Source organism: Pocillopora damicornis, chromosome 10 (assembly GCF_964200805.1).
Source record: "Pocillopora damicornis chromosome 10, jaPocDami1.2, whole genome shotgun sequence".
In the NCBI taxonomy this organism is placed as follows: domain Eukaryota; kingdom Metazoa; phylum Cnidaria; class Anthozoa; order Scleractinia; family Pocilloporidae; genus Pocillopora; species Pocillopora damicornis.
The window spans coordinates 19906933-19926542 of NC_142679.1; the positions used below are offsets into that span (position 1 = coordinate 19906933).

The 19610-nt window shown below is 39.1% G+C and overlaps 2 protein-coding genes across 3 annotated transcripts; one reads left to right on the forward strand and one right to left on the reverse strand.

Moving 5' to 3' along the window:
- Positions 1-73: 73 nt before the first annotated feature.
- LOC113683007 (GATOR1 complex protein NPRL3) lies at positions 74-11589 on the reverse strand. Its single transcript, XM_089185288.1, has 17 exons — positions 11353-11589; positions 11040-11094; positions 10310-10345; positions 9929-10067; positions 9175-9243; positions 8731-8813; positions 7905-7975; positions 7191-7266; positions 6616-6724; positions 5325-5359; positions 4559-4672; positions 4030-4072; positions 3839-3945; positions 3567-3696; positions 3112-3165; positions 1897-2177; positions 74-1158 (listed from the first exon to the last, which is right to left on the reverse strand). Exons 1-17 carry the CDS (start codon positions 11465-11467, stop codon positions 999-1001), a joined length of 1677 nt encoding a protein of 558 aa, XP_089041414.1. The 5' UTR covers positions 11468-11589; the 3' UTR covers positions 74-998.
- On the forward strand, positions 11497-18150 carry LOC113683003 (uncharacterized). Of its 2 annotated transcripts, XM_089185273.1 has the most exons (5): positions 11497-13153; positions 14042-14554; positions 14934-15092; positions 15359-15478; positions 16226-18150. In XM_089185273.1, the coding sequence occupies exons 1-5, from the start codon at positions 11908-11910 to the stop codon at positions 17164-17166; spliced, it is 2979 nt and encodes a 992-aa protein (XP_089041399.1). In that variant the 5' UTR covers positions 11497-11907; the 3' UTR covers positions 17167-18150. The 2 variants fall into 2 exon arrangements, with proteins under 2 accessions (XP_089041399.1, XP_089041398.1); XM_089185272.1 differs by lacking the exons at positions 14934-15092; positions 15359-15478.
- The last annotated feature ends 1460 nt before the right edge of the window (positions 18151-19610 follow it).

Here is a 19610-nt window from a genome sequence, read left to right on the forward strand (position 1 = left end):
AAATGGATCGAGGGTATGAGTACAGGTTAGAAAGGAATATTACAGGACTGCTATTTAAGAATGAAGTCCTACAGAAATTCTCACAATTTTAATTCATCCTAATTTACTCGACCTTAACCTAATTACATTTCATGAAATATTTTCAATTACATTCGTACATTTGCGAGAGAAAATTATTTCCAACTTACTGATTCTCTCCAACTTACTGATTCCATACAGTATTTTGTTTTTTATTTCTAAAAGGAAACCTTTTCAAAGCTGATAACATTGATGCTTATTGGAATCTGCATCTTCTGATATTTGTTCTATCGAAGCAAAAATTTCAGCCTTGTTAAATGGCTAAAAGGAGCCATGGAAGAAGCGAGCGAGCGGCGGAAGGGCCTCAACCTTTTCCTCTCTCCCCAGACCTCAACGTTTTCACTGCTGCTTTTTCGAAAGTCTAAATAATACGGGAACTTTGTCTTGAATGAAATTTTAAAAGATGGGCAATTGTTCACCTTTTTCAGTTCATCCGTCAGTCATTCTGCCAATGTCAGCGCTTAGGGTCTAACTTTAACCCTAGCGGGGAATTCCGCGGGTCTCGGGTCTGGTCTCATGCGTGGGGTAAGTCTGCTTCGCCACTCAAACCTTGTCGCTAGTTAGAGCCTTTTCGCAAGCGAAAAAATACCTGATAAACTCTAATTTCGCCGGTCAGTTGAGCGGAGAACTGTATCTGTCAGTCATTGCAAGGGGTTCGCTAGGGATAGCAAAACCTGACAATATTTTCTCACTGGTTGATCCTTTAACTCCCAGCAGTGATTAACATGCAACTTCTCTCTACGTTATCCATACATTATTCAGCCAACATGTATTGAGAATATTCAAACTTATCAGGTAGAGGACGGTGGTCCTGATCTAACACCAAATTCCTGTGACTTATTTACAAAGAAATGTGTAGAGCAGAGGGGAGAATTAATAATCAGATCCTGGGAGTTCAAGGGTTGTTTCAGTGTGACGTGTTATCTATTGTAGAAGTAAAGGGTCACTGAGTCTTCATGCTGACACAAAAACAAGACATCTCTGAACTTATCGATCAGTGTTAATAGCTGAGATCTTGTCAAATTCTCGTAATACATTACTTCTTCCAGGTGATGGTTTCCCCGAAAGTAAGGAATCAGTCTGTTTTAAAAGATAAAAGGATAGAAGCAAAACGTCAGTGAACGTTTCACACTTTTTGTAAAATTGCTTGACATTCTTGACGGACACCCCATGGGTTTTTAGTAGGAGCAGAAATTAGCAATGGTGGGTGCCATTCAACACGATCATTTCTGATGTAACGCTCTGTCATCAAGTAGTATTATGGCTGCCATGTAAAGTAAATGTCTGCAGGGCGATAGTTGATGAAATTACCACTTGTTCTTCTCCCAAATAGGATAATTTGGTGTTATCTCTAAAGCTGACGTTTGGAGCATTAGCCCTTCGTCAGCATTAGCTCATCGCTCTGACGAAGGGCTATCGCTCGAAACGTCAGCTTTAAAAACTCTTTACGGCAGCCAAATTACATGATCAACTCGGCCGGTAAAACCAAATTAACACGTTATACTTCCCACGACGCAGTACCACTATTTCTTTAGAAACTTATACCCTCCTCACAAACAGCTTACTTATTCTTTTACTGATTGGTCAGATTTCACTCCTTACCCGGGGGCGATGAGAATCAATTTCCGCCCTTGACATTAAACGCTGAAGAATCGCGCTGAAATCTTCCTTTCTTCAAAGCGCGAGAGACCCTATCTTAAACGTCATTCTGTGGCCTCTCCTTAGTTCCTCGCCTTAAAAATAAATCCTTTTCCATGGTTAGCGCAGTTTGCGCTGACTGCGCCTTATGCAGAGCGTTGAACATTATTCAAGACTCACCTGGTAAATAGCTTTAAGTCATCCGGGTCACGTGCCGCAGCAACTTGAAGCACGCTTTTCCTCTCTGAGCGCGACAGACCCTTCAGTTCACCTCCTAACTCTGAATGCCCTTCATTTTCGGCGGGCTCCTGCTGGTCAGCGTCAAAAGACGATGGACCATGTGGGATATTGTTTCCAAATATCCGATGAACCCTTCGTCCCCCTAGACCCAGGCCTCCACTTTGGCCGCTAGACCTCTTCTCAGATTGGACGTTCGGAACTAGGAACACATAGGCGTGCAACTGTAAAAAATAAAGATGAAGATCTTCTCTGAAACTGGGTTCATATTCAAAATAAAAATCGTATTTGGTCCTAAAGCTCTCAATAGAACGATTTTATGAGACGCAAAATTTGTTCACCATTTGCAAGAGTTCATGAGAAGAGTACTCTTAAATTTATACATCTAGACAAGTGTTTACATACTATGGACCAATGAAGTTGTGAAGTGATCGCAAGTTGTTCCTCCAAATTAAGAAATGTCAGAGTTCCAACATCTGTATGATTTCCTAATAACTACCACAATACGCAACCATCGTACAAAAAATAAAATTGATAGGTAAAATGCCTTTAACCAGCTTCGACTTCCTGCGTTACGGTAATTCAGTGAACCGAAACTTGTGGATTTGCCACTGTTATGTATGTTGAATCGCATTGGCCTCGACTATTCATCTTGCATTGTTTAAAATTAGGAAGAGACGCGTAAAACCGCTAATGCAAACCGACTTCGCCTTTATTTTTTTCTTAACAAACTATGGGAAAACTCGTAGGCTTTGTTACGATGGAACGGGCTCGAGAACTCGACGAAAATGTATTTTTTACATCTTGAGGCATTTTCAAGTAATGCAAAAAATGTGAAACTTTAATACTGTCAGGGTTAGATGATTTTATCATGAAAACTAGAGCACTTTTGGGCTGGACATCGTAAAGTGAAAACCAAAGTAATCAGTCTTATTGGCCAATCAGAAGAAGCAGGCAGAGGGACCTCAAGCGCGGGAAAACACATCTGATTGGTTGAGAAGCAGGTTAGCGCGACTTTTCGGCACCAATTACTGTGCGCAGTAAAACAAAACCAATGTGATCGCAAACCGTTTTCAACGCTCAAATCAAAATGGCTCCAAAATACTTGGATAGCCCTGCCTGTGTTATTTAATTTTATATTAGCCACGAAATTAATACCTGTATTAAGAGCCTTCGTTGTAACATCCACACAACCATTTGGGCAGGTTCTGCCTGAAATATTTAGCAAGGAATAAAAACTACCTCAGCCTGACATGATAAACCCTGCCCCGTGTTTAATATGTAAGGCAGGATAAGAAATCAAATTCCAGGGAGACTTGACCTAACGAGCCTTTCATCGAGCATAATTACGATATCAAACGCTGGAGAGGAAATGACAAAGGGAAAGCAGTTACGAAAAAAACTGTTGATCCTCAAGTTTTCCACCACCACTGTGCAAGCTTGACGGAGAACGAGACTCCAGTGCGAGCTGATATCAAGACAATTTTCCACGACAAAAATTACAATAGAACTACAAAAAGTTCATTGAGGGCTACATGCAGTGGCAAGTTTTGAGATTTAGCGGTGCTCACCGCCACGCCTCACCGATACAACAAATATTCTGGTAGCTGTACCTTTTGCTGTGGCAGGCCTAGTGGATTATTGTGTTGGCTCAGAGGAGCGGGTAAAGAAAACTCCGAAAGCACATTGTGAAAAGACATCCCTGGAAAACGTGAGGTGAATTCTTCCACAAGCGGCGACGATCTGGAGAAAAAAATGCTTAACCGGTGATGTTCAAGAAAGAGACAAGGACGTAACTGCAAGTGAGCGAACAAACGCATCGTCAGCGTCAGCGGTTGGCTGATCGACCGCAGTAACGAAATACGGAGCCAAACAGTTCACTTACACGCTTGTAGAGGAATTTGGTGCAACGACATACACGTTACTCTCACAGAGCGGGTAGATGATAGTTGCCATTCCCCAGTAAACCAGATGAGCTGCTATAGCGAACACCTAGTAATATGGAAAAGAAAATAAACATTACGCTGGTATCAAGATGAAAACTTAAGTATCAACTGAAGCGATCAGAATACCGACCTGAGATAATGGAATATCGGTGTCTTGTGATAACGTTTGGAAGCTGCGGAAGCAATAATTACCAGAGTTACTCGTTTACTTTACAGTCAGAAGTCACTCGGCAGTGATCTTCAGGCTTTCCAATTTCATTCAATTCCAATCTTGTACAGCCGCACGTAGTAAAAGTATGTGGGGAGACAGCGTACTACTGCGGTGAGTTCAGTTGATGAAATTAGGATCGAAAATAAATCTTATCGCTAATGAGGGGTTGCAAGGAAAACGAAGACCAGAAATAAAGAGCAGAGGGGAGAAAGGGGAGAGAAGGGAAGGGAAAAAGGACAAAAACAAAAGCGCGACCGAGGGGGAGGGGTAGGAGAGGGATAAGCAACTTGGTGGAGCAGGGGGGAGGGGATGAAGCTGCTTATACCATGGAAGTTGCAAAAATAGACTTTTTTAATTATGTTTGCTTCCAAGATACATGTAACACTTACTTCAAAGTGAGGAGGCTAAGTCAATGTTATTAAATAACATGTGGTATCCCAGGCTGTACCTTTTCAGTGGACTGGCCATTTTCACCAGTCGTGTGATGGCTGGGGAACAGTCACCTGCGAGGGAGGCCAATAGATACCTCTCGTCCACAAGAAAAAGCAGCGTGTGATATGGCCTATATAAAAGAAGGAAAAAAAACCGACATGAATCATTGGAAAGTAGATCTAGTTCTACGTTCTCGTCTACCAAGATACCGTCATTTCCATAACATGTCTTTACCACTCCCACAGTCATAGAAGAAGCATATAATGGATTGTCGACAACATTCTGAATGACAACGATTTTCTTGTAATTTACAAAAAAATGAAACCTAGAGGTAGTTGTAATAGTCCTGAAATCCGAGTAAAGGTCTCTAAGTAAGTAAGTAAGTAACTTTATTTAACCACATATCGCATATGAGCGAATAGCTCGTAAATAAATGCAAATGTGCCGTGTGTCTCTTTCACCCATCCCACCCCAGGGGATACCACACAGTAATCTCGTGCGTGGGAAATTAACGTCTCCTACCCCAACCCTGCAGGAGACGGGGCCTACGGTTTTACGTCCTATCCGAGAAGACGAAGCAATGTGAGTGAAGCGTCTTGCTTAAGGACACAACGTCATGCCCAGCCAGGACTTGAACCTGGATTGTCGGACCCAGAGTCCAGCACACTGACCACTGGACTACTCACGCCTCACATCTCCTAAAAAACCAAACAAATAAGCAAACAAACATACAAAACAAAACTTTCAATCCTGTTATTTATCGTGAAAAATGTTTATCACACCTGATGACTGCAAGGGATTTGTGTATAGCTTCAGGCTGAAAAAAAAAAAAAGGACAAATAGAGGGTTGTATGAGAACGTTAACATCTTAAGGTAATTGTGAAGAAGAGCTCCCCAAAAAACCTGTCGGCCGTCTGTCGGCCGACTGTCGGCCGACAGTCGACCGACAGTCGGCCGACAGTCTACCGACAGGTTAAGAAAAAAGAAAAAATTGTGTTAAAAACGAACAGTTAACGTGACATAACAATCCGTAATGGTGATGTATGACTCGACAGACTTCACCTACTTACCGATCGACGGCAAAGTTGGTAGTATGTAAAGAAACGTTTCTTCCAAAATGTTATCAGATGCGTATAGGATATATCACTTGCGTAATTTACAACACACCAGACAATCTAAGAATCGCATGGGAAGATAATTTAATCGAAAACTCGGCCAAAAACTCTGAAAACCATAAGCTACGTATCAATACAAACACTTTCGTTCAAATCGCCCAACAATGCAACGCGGCCTCTTATGGTATGTTAAGTATGTATGTATGTATGTATTTGTTGCTAGCATCGTAATCTATCTTGCAGGTTTGGGATGAATTGCTATTTCCAATTTCAAGTTTAATAAACGATACAACTGTGAATCTTTTTACTCGTTATGATAATTGATTTAGGCGCGCGCCGCTAAAATCACGATTCTACGAGTGAAGTATCTTGTATATTTCACCACTCACAAAACGGCTCCTTTAGGAGCCACCAAATTTTGAAAGTCAATTGTCAACATATTACACATGTTGGATGTTGTATCAAGCGAAAACCGAGAGAAAATATTAAGGTTTGTGTTAACGTTTCACGGACAAGCTACCGACAAGCTACCGACAGGTTACCGACACATTACCAACAGTCGGCCAACTGTCGGCCGACTGTCGGCCGACTGTCGGCCGACAGGTAGCCTATATTTCAGGCAAAACCTGTCGGCCGACAGTCGGTCGACTGTCGGCCGACAGGTTTTTTGGGGAGCTCTTCTTCACAATTACCCATCTTAAGGCTGTCTCATTTATCTTTGCTACAATGGTCAGCAGAGGATGTTTGAGGACCCATGCAATACCTGAACTTTGGTCTTTACTTATTACTTAGACTTTGCTGGCCCAGAGAAGCATTTCATTAGACAATTCTAACTTGATCAAACAAGCAAACATACCAAACAACGATACCATTACAAGCAAAGTCAACATTGCTCCAAATTACATAACCATTAAAAATCCCATTACCAAACCCATTAACTTCTGAAGGTGTTCCATACCTTGATGTGAATGGTTCCCTGGTTCAAATAGTGGACTTTGTGAGGAAGGCAAAAGCTAACATTCACCCAGCCATTGATCTTCAGCCTTACAATTCCAGATGCACATAAACTGAAGTCAAAAGACAAGAAAAGTAGGGCGTAAAGAATACAAAAACAGTGTAATTACTATGTCCTCTTACTCAACTCTTTACACCCAAACATCAGTATGCATATTCTCCATACTGTTCTCTAAACATTTTTTAAGATGTTGACAAGGAGAATTTGTCAAACAATCATGAGCTTCTTTAGTTAATGATTCAGTTCCTTTATTCTCCTGACCTTAAAGTTTGATTCAGGGGTGATATGGTGTGGAGAAATTAGATGCCAGTCACTCTTAGGGGTTTAAGGGATAATAAGAACTAAGAAGGTTAATAACCAAAATGAATACAAAAGAACAAGCCCAACAGGGCAACTTATGACTTTTCAAAAAATGGCTTTGATCTCTTTCTATGGCAGATCATTGTTAAGAGGTACACCCTAAAGAAATCATTTATTGCAATTAATCTGTCATACAAAAACATGGCAAGTAGACAAACCTCTTAAAAACATCTTTTAAGTCCCTTGCCAGCTTGCTCTTGGGAAGGATGTGTTTAAATGGTGATTCTGCGCAGTCTGTTTTTTTAGAGGTAAGTTTAGCTGGGTTTAAATAATAGTTGTTGAGTCCCTAACACACATTGAATGAACCTGACAAAGCCTTTATATGTGCATGTAACAGAGATAAAGTGTGGGAGAGCATTAAGCTACATTTGTTTTATTTAAGGAGAGTTGGCTAGGAAGGTGTAAGTTCCATTTGAAAATGGTCTTGTAATAAGAACTGAAAAATTGGTTTAATCCTCTGTTTATTGTGTACGTCTGGCTGATAATTATATTTTAATTTAGCACAATGTTCTTCAGAGTTGTTATCTAGTTATATTTGTCAACATACTCTGGGATGTTACAGTGATACACTAGCAAAAGTCAAAGCCTGTAGATAACTTTAGGTATTCTTTAGCACAAGTGACGAGGGAAGGAATGGAGCCTGACTCATCTCACGTGTGACTTACCCTTTGCACTTGCCTCACCCCTACTTCCCTTCCTCTCAAAATGAAGCCAAAAAAAATTACACTTATCCTGCAGGTTACAAATGTCCATACCCAGGGATACAACAGGGTGAATAGGGAGGGAAAAGGGGAGCCCATTAAAACACAGACCCTTTTCAAAGAAAACACATGCATATCCAAACTAGAAAACTGAATTTCTCTAAGTCATACCTTCAGGCATGGCTGACATTTCGTCATGAACAGAAAGTATAATTTCCCTTTCAGAGCTCAGATATCTACATCTACAAACAAGAGCAAGAAACAAATTTTTGTATATCATAAGATTGGGTAACAACAAGATTATGAATGCAATTTGGTGTTAATACAACAACTAAATTGCACTTGCCTTACTGGATTGTGAAGTTTTGTTTTCTTTGAAAAATTTACAAGTGCTTATTTACACCAAATTGCATGAGAAATCATATTGTTAATTGTCAATAATTCACACAAAAAATGCATCACAGAAGGTCAAGAGCAACAAAATGTTTTCAGGGTGTAGACTATTTGTAATTTGCACTTGTGTTACAACTTAGCTCTCATGTTACATGAAAAATGCACTATTTTTTAGCCAATCAGACACCCATAACTTTTTCAATATATATTATTAAGACTGATAACTGTAGGAGATGTAGATCTCATGTTACTCTCATGGCTGGACTGGTTTTCATTGCATGAATCAAGAAGAAGTTTTGCTTAATGCCTTTTTCAGGTAACCCTGTGTTACCTAGTACCCATTTATATTCCCATTTTTATTCCAAACAAAAAAGAAACAAAGTTCTTTATCCTCTTGATTGGGAGCACTGCTAACCTATACAATCAACTGTTCAGTATGTCATGCAGTACCACTCATTCATTAATTCACAAGGCAACGAAATGACATCTAACACATAATCCATGATTCACGTCTTTGTTCAAACAAATTAAAGCAGTTTCACCAAATCTGGCATCACACATAATTTATGTCCTATATCTGTCTTAGTTTGTGACTTCAATTTACCTTATCTCTTCATGCCTTAGGGCAATTGCTATTCTCTTGGATAAGTCATGGTAACAGTGAACAACAGAAGGTTCTACACTTGCCTAAAAAAATTGATAAGAGAAATGATACACAGTTAATGCTGTTTTCTTTAATAACCATTCAGGGAGAGTAATGGAAAAATAATAGAGATGGTGCCACTTAGAGATGCTGTAGTTCCACTCACAACTTTTAAGTAAGCTGAGGTCACACTATAAACAATCTTTAGGATAGTTTATTTTGCATGCTGATAAAAACTATGAAGACATGTTTTAAGCCTGTTAACTCAGAAACAAGAAACTCCTAGTGCTTTCAATAGGAGTTGGGAGTGATTATTATTTCTGATGCTTTGTTTGAAAGAAATTCTATATAACTCATAATAGCAAGTAGTAAAAAACATGTAAATGTTAATAAAATAATCTGCACCTGGAGTACAAAGACAACATTGAACAGTTTCATCATGACATCATCCTTCCTAGATGAGGTATCACTTCTCTATAAAATAAAATAGACAAAAAAACTTAAAGATTAACAATAAATACTTAGATCCACTGATCAGAAGTGATTTGTTGCTGATAACAGCTTTCACATGTGTTTCCACTTTTCAGGGCTACACAAAATGACTTTCAATTAACCCAAAATGGCTAAATTTCAATTACCTTGTCCCTGAATAAAAATGCTTGTGTTTGTTCTAAATACAATTAGGACATTCCTAAACATGATTGGTTATCAACCACTCACTTTGAACACTTTTAGGACAGTGTAGACATTGTTACATAAGTGACTTTTTTTTGTGTTCACTTTCACATGAAAGAACAGCAGCTGCATGGTTGTCAAAATAAGCTGGAAACCAGCACATTTCACTGTCTACTCTAAGAAAGGGGGACCTGAGCTATTTGGAAAGCTTGAGGCTCAATTTTCAGCAGGGAAGCATGTATCACATTCCCATAACTCAAAATCTTTTTGATAACCCCTTTTGCAACTGTTTTATTGTAATTTATGTATGCATTTTATGAATGGGTGTTTGTCTCTTTGATTTTGTCAGCTTGATTTAGTGAAAGAATTTTGACTTTACTTTGAGTTTGGTCTGTTAGCCTAATTTTGATAGACAAATCAGACTCTGGCTTTGAACCACTAGTTCTTATTAGTTATTGATATTAATAATGTAATAGGCAGATACCTTGAATTCTCTGTCTTGTCTTTCATAAGCCAGTGTTGGATGGCCCACAAATAACACTTCATCAATCTTCAGCTCAAATTTCTTGCCACATGCATTAGATTTTGGTGACAAAATATTTGCTAGTGTGCTGTCAGAAAATCTGCAAAGAAACAATGCCAAGCAAAAATTTTAAAGTTAAAGATCAAAATATGGTAAGTTTCTTCAAAACATAAATTTCTGTTTTGAAAGACTAACAAGATTGAGTTGAGTCTGTCACACTGCACAGGAGTGATGAGTCAGAGAAAAAAATCCAACCACTTTAGAAATGGGGCACTATAACATAGACATTTAGCCAAACCTACAAGAAGAGCTCCTGCCAGTTAGATTATTGATTGAACTCACCCAATGAGATAACCATCTTTGATTCCGGAAAAATTTCTGAAATGTAGGCAATGCATAAGATGATAAAATTCCAAGAGACAAAAAATTCCTAGGCAGTTTTTTGGTAGTTTGTCAAACCTTAGAAACATCTTAACACAATCAGGTGTGGTAATGATAATTTAACATTTGCTCTACTTATTGGGGATCTTGCATACCCATGCCAATTTCATAGCCATAAAATCAAAAGAACTTTGAAAATTTACCATTATGAAGAAAACAAAAAATTAAGAGCATGCTATTTAAATCTTATCCACCCTCTTAAATGGTGTTCACAGGGTTCGTACCCTTTTTAAGAAAGAAATTTCATATAATTTTTCAGGACTTTTCTAAGACTCAGATTGGTTTTCCAGGACTCCAAATTTCACCTTACACCCTTTCACTCCCAAGATTTCAAAATCAATTCTACCCACTGTCGTACAATCATTTCATTTAATATACATTCTGAAAACTTTATTGCTTGAGTTAGGCAGATTTCCAGGACTTTCCAGGATTCCCAGGACTCTGTGTTCAATTCCCCATGTAATTAAGAGCAACTAGAAGTGACAACTAGAATCCTCGTCTTTATTTCCAGGCCAAAGAATATTAAAGTGCTTATTGCACCAGACAATGTAAACCCCAGTCTCCCAAGTCCATCCCAAGAATGGAGGTGGGTTAATTTACTTTGACTTCTGCTTAAATAGGCAATGCGTACCTTATATCCGTACTCTCTTCGACTTTACCCAAGGCGAAACGATTCTTAGGGATTTCTGCAAGGCAATTGATGCACTGAAGGTTAGTTTCGCGCGCACAGTCCAAGAACTTTGAGAACTTACAATGGTGACACAGTCTAAAGCTGGAGAATGAGACAAATGCACGTACTCGATTTTTTTTCCTTAAAAGCTCTTTCCTTGTAAAATTTAAATGGCTCTGTACACGCTAAATTTTGTTCAGGCCTGCTTTTATGCGCCTGCAACATGGCCATTTCATACTGTGCAGATAGTCTAAGCTACTAGAATTAAGCTGACCTTTTTCTCTCCTCTCAGTCCGGGAAGGCAGTAAATATGGATAACGAAATAATAGACTCTGTCCTCTACTACCGGCTGTCACTAATATAATGCTAACAGGATCACACAGATCCATTCGACGATGATTTCTAGTGTACAGAAAACATCAAATTTGTCTAAATCCTTCAAAAAATCCTTAACCTGTTCGCCTAGTCTTCCGCCTTGTTTGATTCTATCGACCCAGTCTCCCACACGTCTAGGTGCCCACAGCTGAGGAACCTTTTGAGAATTATCGAATCGAACTAAAGCTGCGACTATTTACATTGGCAAAATCGGTTGTTGTGAATACTTTTGACTCTGATAGAGAGGGTCTTACATTATTTTTTTACAAAATTATGAGCCATAAGAAGTTCAGAAACAGTCGGTAGCTCCAAGGGGGTACCTCAACAGGAACATGTAAAGTTACCTATGCACCTGCTCAGTTGCCTAATGCGGAAGCAGAATGGAGTCAGTCGTAAATATATGTAGCAGAATGAAGTGAATTGATCATTGAAAATAGGGGTGAAAAAACTCACAATGGCGTGCTCTGAAGTTGGGACTGCGACAAATAGCGAAGAGGAGCAGGAAGAACAAAAGCTTATTGATGTCATGTTTCTCTGCGACGAATGGAAATCTTCTAAGGGTGGATTATCAACTTTCAATCGAGAATTTGCCATTTATTTGGCACAAGCGACGACTGGTAGCATGAAAATCCATTGCTATGTCTCCAATAGCGATGATCGGGACAGAAAAGATGCTAAACAACATGGTGTTAATTTAATCACAGCTCGAAATGTTCCTGGTTCAGCTGATCCCCTCGAGTGCTTGAAGTTTCCACCCTCAGAGCTCCCAAAACCACATCTGGTGATAGGCCATGGAAGAAAGCTGGGTAGTCCTGCGTATTTCCTAGCACAGGCTACAAAATGTAAATGGGTACAATATGTCCATGTCTACTGCGAAGACCTTGGAAAATACAAGAAAACAACTATGGCTGCAACAGATACAATAGAAGAGAACGAGAAGAAGCACAAGATGGAAATTGAGTTGTGTAAAGCAGCGGATGCAGTTGTCGCTGTTGGCTCACGCCTGCAACAGTTGTACAATAGAAGTCTTGTTAATGTAAAAGTGGAGCTTATTACTCCTGGGATCTTTGAAAATTTTTCCAATAAATCCCAGTTGGTGGTGGACAGAACAGCAGTTAAGAACTTTAATGTGTTTATGTTTGGCCGAGCAACCTTTGAGGATCTTTCCCTGAAAGGCTACGATATAGTTGCAAATGCCATCGGTTCTCTTGGTAAGAAGTTCAAACTGACTTTTGTTGGTTCATCTCCTGGTGAACACCAAAAAGTGGAACAGTGGTTTCTTGACAACACAAGCATCAATCGCAACCAACTAACCATCCGTGGTTATTGCAGCCAACAAGAGGAACTTAAGATGATGTTCTATCAGTCGGATTTGGTTTCTCTGCCTTCCCGTACTGAGGGCTTTGGGTTGGTGGCCCTGGAGGCCATTTCTGCTGGTGTTCCTGTCCTTGTTTCTGCCGAATCAGGAATAGCAGAGGCTTTGCATAAAGTAGAGGGTGGACAGTCTGTAGTTATTGAATCAGATGATGATGATGCAACACAATGGGTGCAAAGGATTAAAGAATTGTCCAATCAAAGTCCAGAGGAGCGACAAACCAATGCAATGAAGCTTCGAGAGAACTACAGCAAGGTTTTCTCTTGGAGTGGAGAATGTGAAAGATTTAAAGAAATGATCAAGAACATAGTCAAAACTTCAAATGGTACAGTATGTTATTTGGTTTTACTTTTGCTTATATGATGTACTGGTAAATGCCATGTTTTTCTTTTTATGTGGTGGGTAAGAAGCAGTTAAGATCTAGCATCTGTGATCTGTTCAATTGAGCCAAAGTTGAGGACAAGTGTATGCATGTAGATAGTGCAAGGAAGTCTGGTTGTTACTGGAATCAAATGTAGCTAATAATTCTAATAAACCTACCAACTGCATTGCGATGTTTTTCTTTTTCACTTTCAAAATTCTTCTTTAGTTGGGAAACATTGTTGTTGACCAGAAAAATTTCACCAATGATTGTACATTCACAGTCAGCTGATATGTTTGAAGTAAAAATTTAACTTATTGTTAAGCAGGCAGTGCCCTTGGCAATATAAAACAAGTCTTGTGTTTTGATTGACTACCAGAGTGGGCAAGATGGGATTGCCAGTGTTGATCCCAAGCAAGTAAAAAATTTGGTGCAGCAAACTTGCACAATTTGTTATTTTTATTAAAATTAGAATGCTCAATCTTGGTCATTGTAAACCTATCAAATGACCTTACTTTTAATTTGTCAAATGAAAAACTATCACTGACTTTCACAGTTGGCTTTCTTTCCCAGCACTCAAAAGTGAACAAGTCCTGAACTTGAGTCTGATATTCTTCTTCAAGTGCAATCTTTTGGCTATATGTTGAGTCTTTTATTGACCAAGCTTGTTTGGTCAAGATGGCTGGTTTAATTTACCTCATCTTCTTTTTGCATTTTCTATGGACCAAGATGTTCCAGTTATCCTGACTTTACCCTTGGTCAATAATGAATATCCACTGTCCTTTGCACTGAATGGGTGTAAGTGAATTTGAAGTACAACTTTAACTTAGACTATTTGTTGCAAATCAACAGATGCAAAATTAAATATCAAAGTTGATGTGGAAGACCTGAAAACTACAGATCCAGACATGCACAGCACAGCTTCAGAGCCTGCTCTATGTCAGAAGGCAACAACAACATCAGGCACATGCAGGAAAAGAAGATCTGATACAGAAATAGATGATCTCCCAGCACTTAAAGCAAAAGCCTTATGTTTAATTGCTATAAACTATCTTCAGACTACACCACCGCAGTCTAGAGATGGGCATAATGAATTTAAAGAATACTTGAAAGAAATGGAGATTGTCTTCACAGGTGCTTCTGTGGGAAGCTTGGTGATAAAAGTGGAGTGTCATTCTCCCCAGAGCTTGGAGAAATTGTGGAAAGATTATTCAAATGGCCGTTTGGAAAAGGTGGTTCAGGATTGTTTTGTCACTGAGAAGATCTTGAAGGAACTGAACCTGACTGAGCTGAAGCTGAAAACAACAATGGATGAGGGAGAGTACAATGCATGCAGAGCACTTTTTAAAAAGGATGCACACAGAAGTTAGTAACAAGAGAGTAACCTGGTCCTTTTGTAAATCTTTTTTGCTAGATTGTGAAGTAAAGTGTTTCCTCTCCAACATACAACACCACCAGGTTCGCAGAGAGAGATCATAAACCAAAGGCCCCAGTTCAGATAAAACCACTTGTTGCAGTAATAACTACCTATGTAATGAACATTTAAAGAATCATCACAGTGTTATGATATTTATTTGGTACAAAGTATGAAAAAATATATTTATGTTAGATGGAGCAAATGATTGCTGTCCCTGTATGGGAGATGAGCTCCCTGGACACATAAATAGATGTCAAGCCTAGTGTCATGGTACCATCCTTGTTGTTAATGTCAAATTTGTCAAATGCTTTATATCTCTGTTTGTAGCCGTTTCTTCATCTACATTTTCCGCTGCTAATCCTGGAGAAGAAGCTGTAACCCTTCAGCCCCAATTGACAAGATCCATCACTGGAGGTTGGCAGAAACAAGAACAGCTTAAGAGATGGGAGCAGGAGATAGAGGCTGTGCAGCCAGAGAAATCTAAAGGTGAACACCAAACCTATAAACTTGTTTGTTGAGAAAGCAAACCAGAAAAAAAAAATATATTTCTGGTTTCCATGGAAACTGTTTACTTTTAGTGAAAAGTTGCTTTGAACAGTGATTGTATTTCTGTCAGGTATCAAGAATAAGCTGTCGCAGTTCACTAATATTTTAATGATCTTGATGATACAACTTGCTGATACAACTTATAAAGAGCCTTATTGAACTGGGGCATTAAACGCTAAATTTTCCATGTGCACTTTTGCTCTAAGGTACTCCGCACTCTGCTGCATTGTACACCTCTGGTCCTGAAAGGAAACCAGAAGACCTTTATGAATCAATGAAACTGCAAGAAGAAAGAGAATATCAGATTTTGCCTGCTTGGGAAGAAAGTAAATTTAAAACTTAGAGTTCTTTCAGATCTTATGTCAGGTGTTATTTTGCTAAGGAATTAATTCCAGTGTAGTTTTTTTCTCCCACTATCCTGCATAAAGGAGCGTTGATTCAGCTTTTCAGTAGAGCTGTACTCAGCATTTTTTTCTGGTAATTTAATGGAGAAAACAATATCACACAGTATTCTATACAATTTTTCCTCGTTCTATTCTTCATAAAGATAGTCTTGAGTTGGCAATATCATTGGTGGATTAAACAATTCTAACTTCATTACATCCACCTGTTTCATGGATGCTGTATTGGACAAATGAGACTCTTTGCATTCACAAGACGATTATTATTTAATTAGGCTTTAGTGCCAGTCATGTGTTGTGAGATGATCCCTGAGACATGTGAAAATGGAACGTTGTTAAGCGTACATGTCAGTAACGTTTTGGAAAGGGTTTTTTTTACATTAGGATAATGACAACTAATGTGTCTGTGTGCTTTTTTTCTTGGGTACCTCACCTTTTACTGTATTTTCCACCACTGATCTCAACGATGAGAACGAAGGTGGTAGGATTCTAAAGAGTAATTCTATATTGTTGAAAAGAAAAAATCTTATTACTGGGAATTTTTGTCAAATCAAATGTTGAAGCCAAACTTTGTCATGAATTTTATTTAATGGTTCTTTTTTCGTCTCAAACTCAAAGCTCAAATCTTAAAAGTAAAGGTTTAATATTTCATATATTTGTATTATTCGACAGTCCCATTAAGAGTCAAAGGAGACAGAAAAGCTGAGGAAGAAGAAGGTCTTGATACATTACTCACTTCGCACATCAGAAAAGGAAAATGGCGAGTGGTTTTGGAGTACTTGGATGGGCTTCCTCGTTTTGAAAATCCTTTTAGCAGCGTAGCTGGTGCACAAGATGATGAGGGAATTGGCCTTCCATTGTGTTACAGTTCGCAGTCAGGCATATTGACTTGGTGGCCAACTGACGAAGACCGTGATTTGGTCATACTCTGTAAGGCAATCTCTCAGTCCTCTCCTCCCTTGAAAATAACAAAATTAATCCTCTCCGAGAGTCCGATAACAGATGAAGGTGTGGAGAACTTATCCGTAGCTCTCAGTCGCAGTGATCTAAACAGCTTGACCCTCTCTTTCAGTAGTTTATCGCAACAAGGAATCAAGCACTTGTCCAAGGCGATAGCGTATAGAAATTGCAAGAAATTAACCAGTTTAAATGTCAGTGGCAATCACTTTGGGGATAAGGGAATCACGCACATTTGTGAAACGCTAACCAGCATTAACTGCGAGTTAACCAGGCTGGATTTGTGTGTCAATTCTCTTGGAAATGAAGGGATGAAACTCTTGTCTGAAGCAATAACCTCGGGTAATTGCAAATTAACGTTGTTAGATGTTAGTGGTAATAACATAGGAAACGAAGGGATGAAGCACTTGTGTAAAGCACTCACCAGCAGTGCATCCAAGTTGTCTGGCTTAAACGTCAGACATAATCGTGTTGACGATAAAGGAACAAGTCACTTGTGTAATGCACTGACTGATACCAACTGCAAACTAGGCATTTTAGACCTTAGAGGCAATTCAAGTATAACTGTTCAAGGAAGGAAGCATCTGTGTCATGCTTTGACCGGCAGTGACTGGAAAATGGAAGGCCTTAAGCTTTTCCGTTCATCTACAAAGTGAGGAATCTGCTTAGAACTGAGCCCAGTTGCATTTCGCTTGTCTTGTAAGATGTTTTACTCTCAGGAGAGATGTTCTTAGTTCTCATTAGAACGCTTAGTTCTCAATTGTTTGTCTTACTATTTTGACTTTGTTTATCGAAAGGAATGGTTTTATCGACTGGCTTCGTGGCAGTCAAAACGTAGCGAACAGCAATTGTTAGTCTCCTTCGTAGCCATTCGTCGGGATGTTTTGTAAGGTTCCTCTCATCCCAAAGAACGGCTGCACCGGAGATTACGATCGTTAGTGAATTTAGACCATCAGAAAAACCATTAATTGTCCATTTAATCAGATACAGTCCATTTTTTGCTAGATGGAAATAGAGCACATTACGATTAAGTGTCGTAATAACAACACCAAAGTAATTACAACAACCAAACTGAACAAAGGAAAATATCGATGAAGTCAAAGCATAAAACAGTTAGGCAAATTACTGTTACTGAAGCGCGGGAAAACGCGAGTGGCGAAGAGACGATTGGCTTTAGTTTTGAATCTGACTGGTTGATAAATTTATATGAGTTTTCTGAAACAATCGCGCAGAGAACTTTAAAAAACGAGGTAACCCTGGATTGTTTTCGATACTCAGTTGAGTATTCCTTTATGAATACAATAGCGTGAAGGGAATATTTTGAACCACAGATCCTGATCCCCGTCAGGGAATTTCCAACAGTGCTTTCCTCCACTTTATATTAAACGCGTGCTTTTCAATCCTCATTTGTAACAAAAGTGTACAAAATTATAGGCTGTTAGTTTGTTATTTAAAAATTATCTCGGAAATTTCTTAGAATTAGATCCCAATGATAAGAAGATTTCCTATGGGAATTCTAATCTTAAAGGAGCCAAGTTGGGTAAGAATATTGTTGTCTTCTGAAAGGAAAAATTTCCAAACAATGTACTCTAACCAACTGTACTGAAAAAAGATAAAAATATATGTGTATGGTGTTCACAGTCGTCCTCGGCTTTGTCACTCGTTTTAACTGCTCGGTCGCCTAACGCTTCGGAGCACACACGAAGTGCATCTCCGCAAGCGACTCACTGGGCTAAAGTATGCAATCAAAATTGAAGACAATGAGGTTGATGAACTCAAACCTAAGGTGTTCAGTTTGGTCGTAAGCTTTAACATGTTTAATTGGAAAGAAAACTCAACAAAGGAGTATGGTAGGAGAGAAACGAAAATGAACGACGCATTAGAACCAATAACGTCTCAATTGTCTCAATATTTAGCAGGTAATTTAGTGTTAACAACTGGGTTGAAAACGTAAATTAGCCATCGTAAAGGATAAAAAAGCTGACGTTTCGAGCGTTAGCCCTTCGTCAGAGCGATTCGAGGAATTGTGGGTTGCGTTTGGATTTATATGTAGAAATTGGAGCTACGTCATTGGTGGGAATATGGTGACGAGAAAACAGGAATAAATTAGTTGAATGAAAAGCGCTCGTTGATTCCGTGGGGAATTTGGGGGGGAATTTGGGAACGTGGGGAATTTGTGACGTAGAATATTTCAGAAACGTGAACAACATTTCGCTGTCCTCACATTATAGAAGGCAGAGGAAAACATTTTATCCTCTTTGTGCGTAAACGAAAAAGATTTTAGGATCTACATTTGGAATAACTGTTGAAGCAATGACTCATCATCTTCTTATATTTAAATCGCATAGCTTTATTTGCTTAATAAAAGCCCCTCGATTCGTACTAAGATTGGTGTTCCCGAGAGTATAAGTCGATGACTGGCTCTTAGCTGCTTAATGACTTTCGCAAGCTAGATGGAAAAAAATTCAAATTCAAAGAATTGGAGTGAAAGCCGCTCATTATGACCAGTGTCGACATCAATGACAATGCATTACACAGAGCTTGTTTATGATTCCGATACTCCGATTCCTCGAAATTTGTTTTTATGTCTGAATAGTAATCCGCAACTTGATTTGAGACCTTTCCATTTCATCCCTAAGCAAAACCAAAGCAAGGAGAACTACCAATCAGAATCAAAGAAACTATCGCAAAGAGGACCCAATGAGTACTCGAGGCAAAAACAAGGGAGCTACCTGCCCGAAGAGCATATTGAAAATAAGACCTGAAAAAATTCAGGCCCGTACGGGATTTAAACCCATGACCTCTGCGATACTGGTGCAGCACTCTACCAATTGAGCTAACAAGCCAACTGGGAGCTGGTCAATATGTTGGGTCCAAATAAACCATCCAAGTGATGAATGATGATTTTAGATATATGAAATTCATATATTTGCATTGCGGTGAAGAGATGAAATTAAGAGATCCTCGCAGCTAAGAACACTACTGAACTAGTAGTTGAAAATGGGACCTGAAAAAAATTTAGGCCCGTACGAGAATTGAACCCATGAACTCTGCGATACCGGTGCAGCGCTCGACCAATTGAGCTAACAAGCCAACTGGG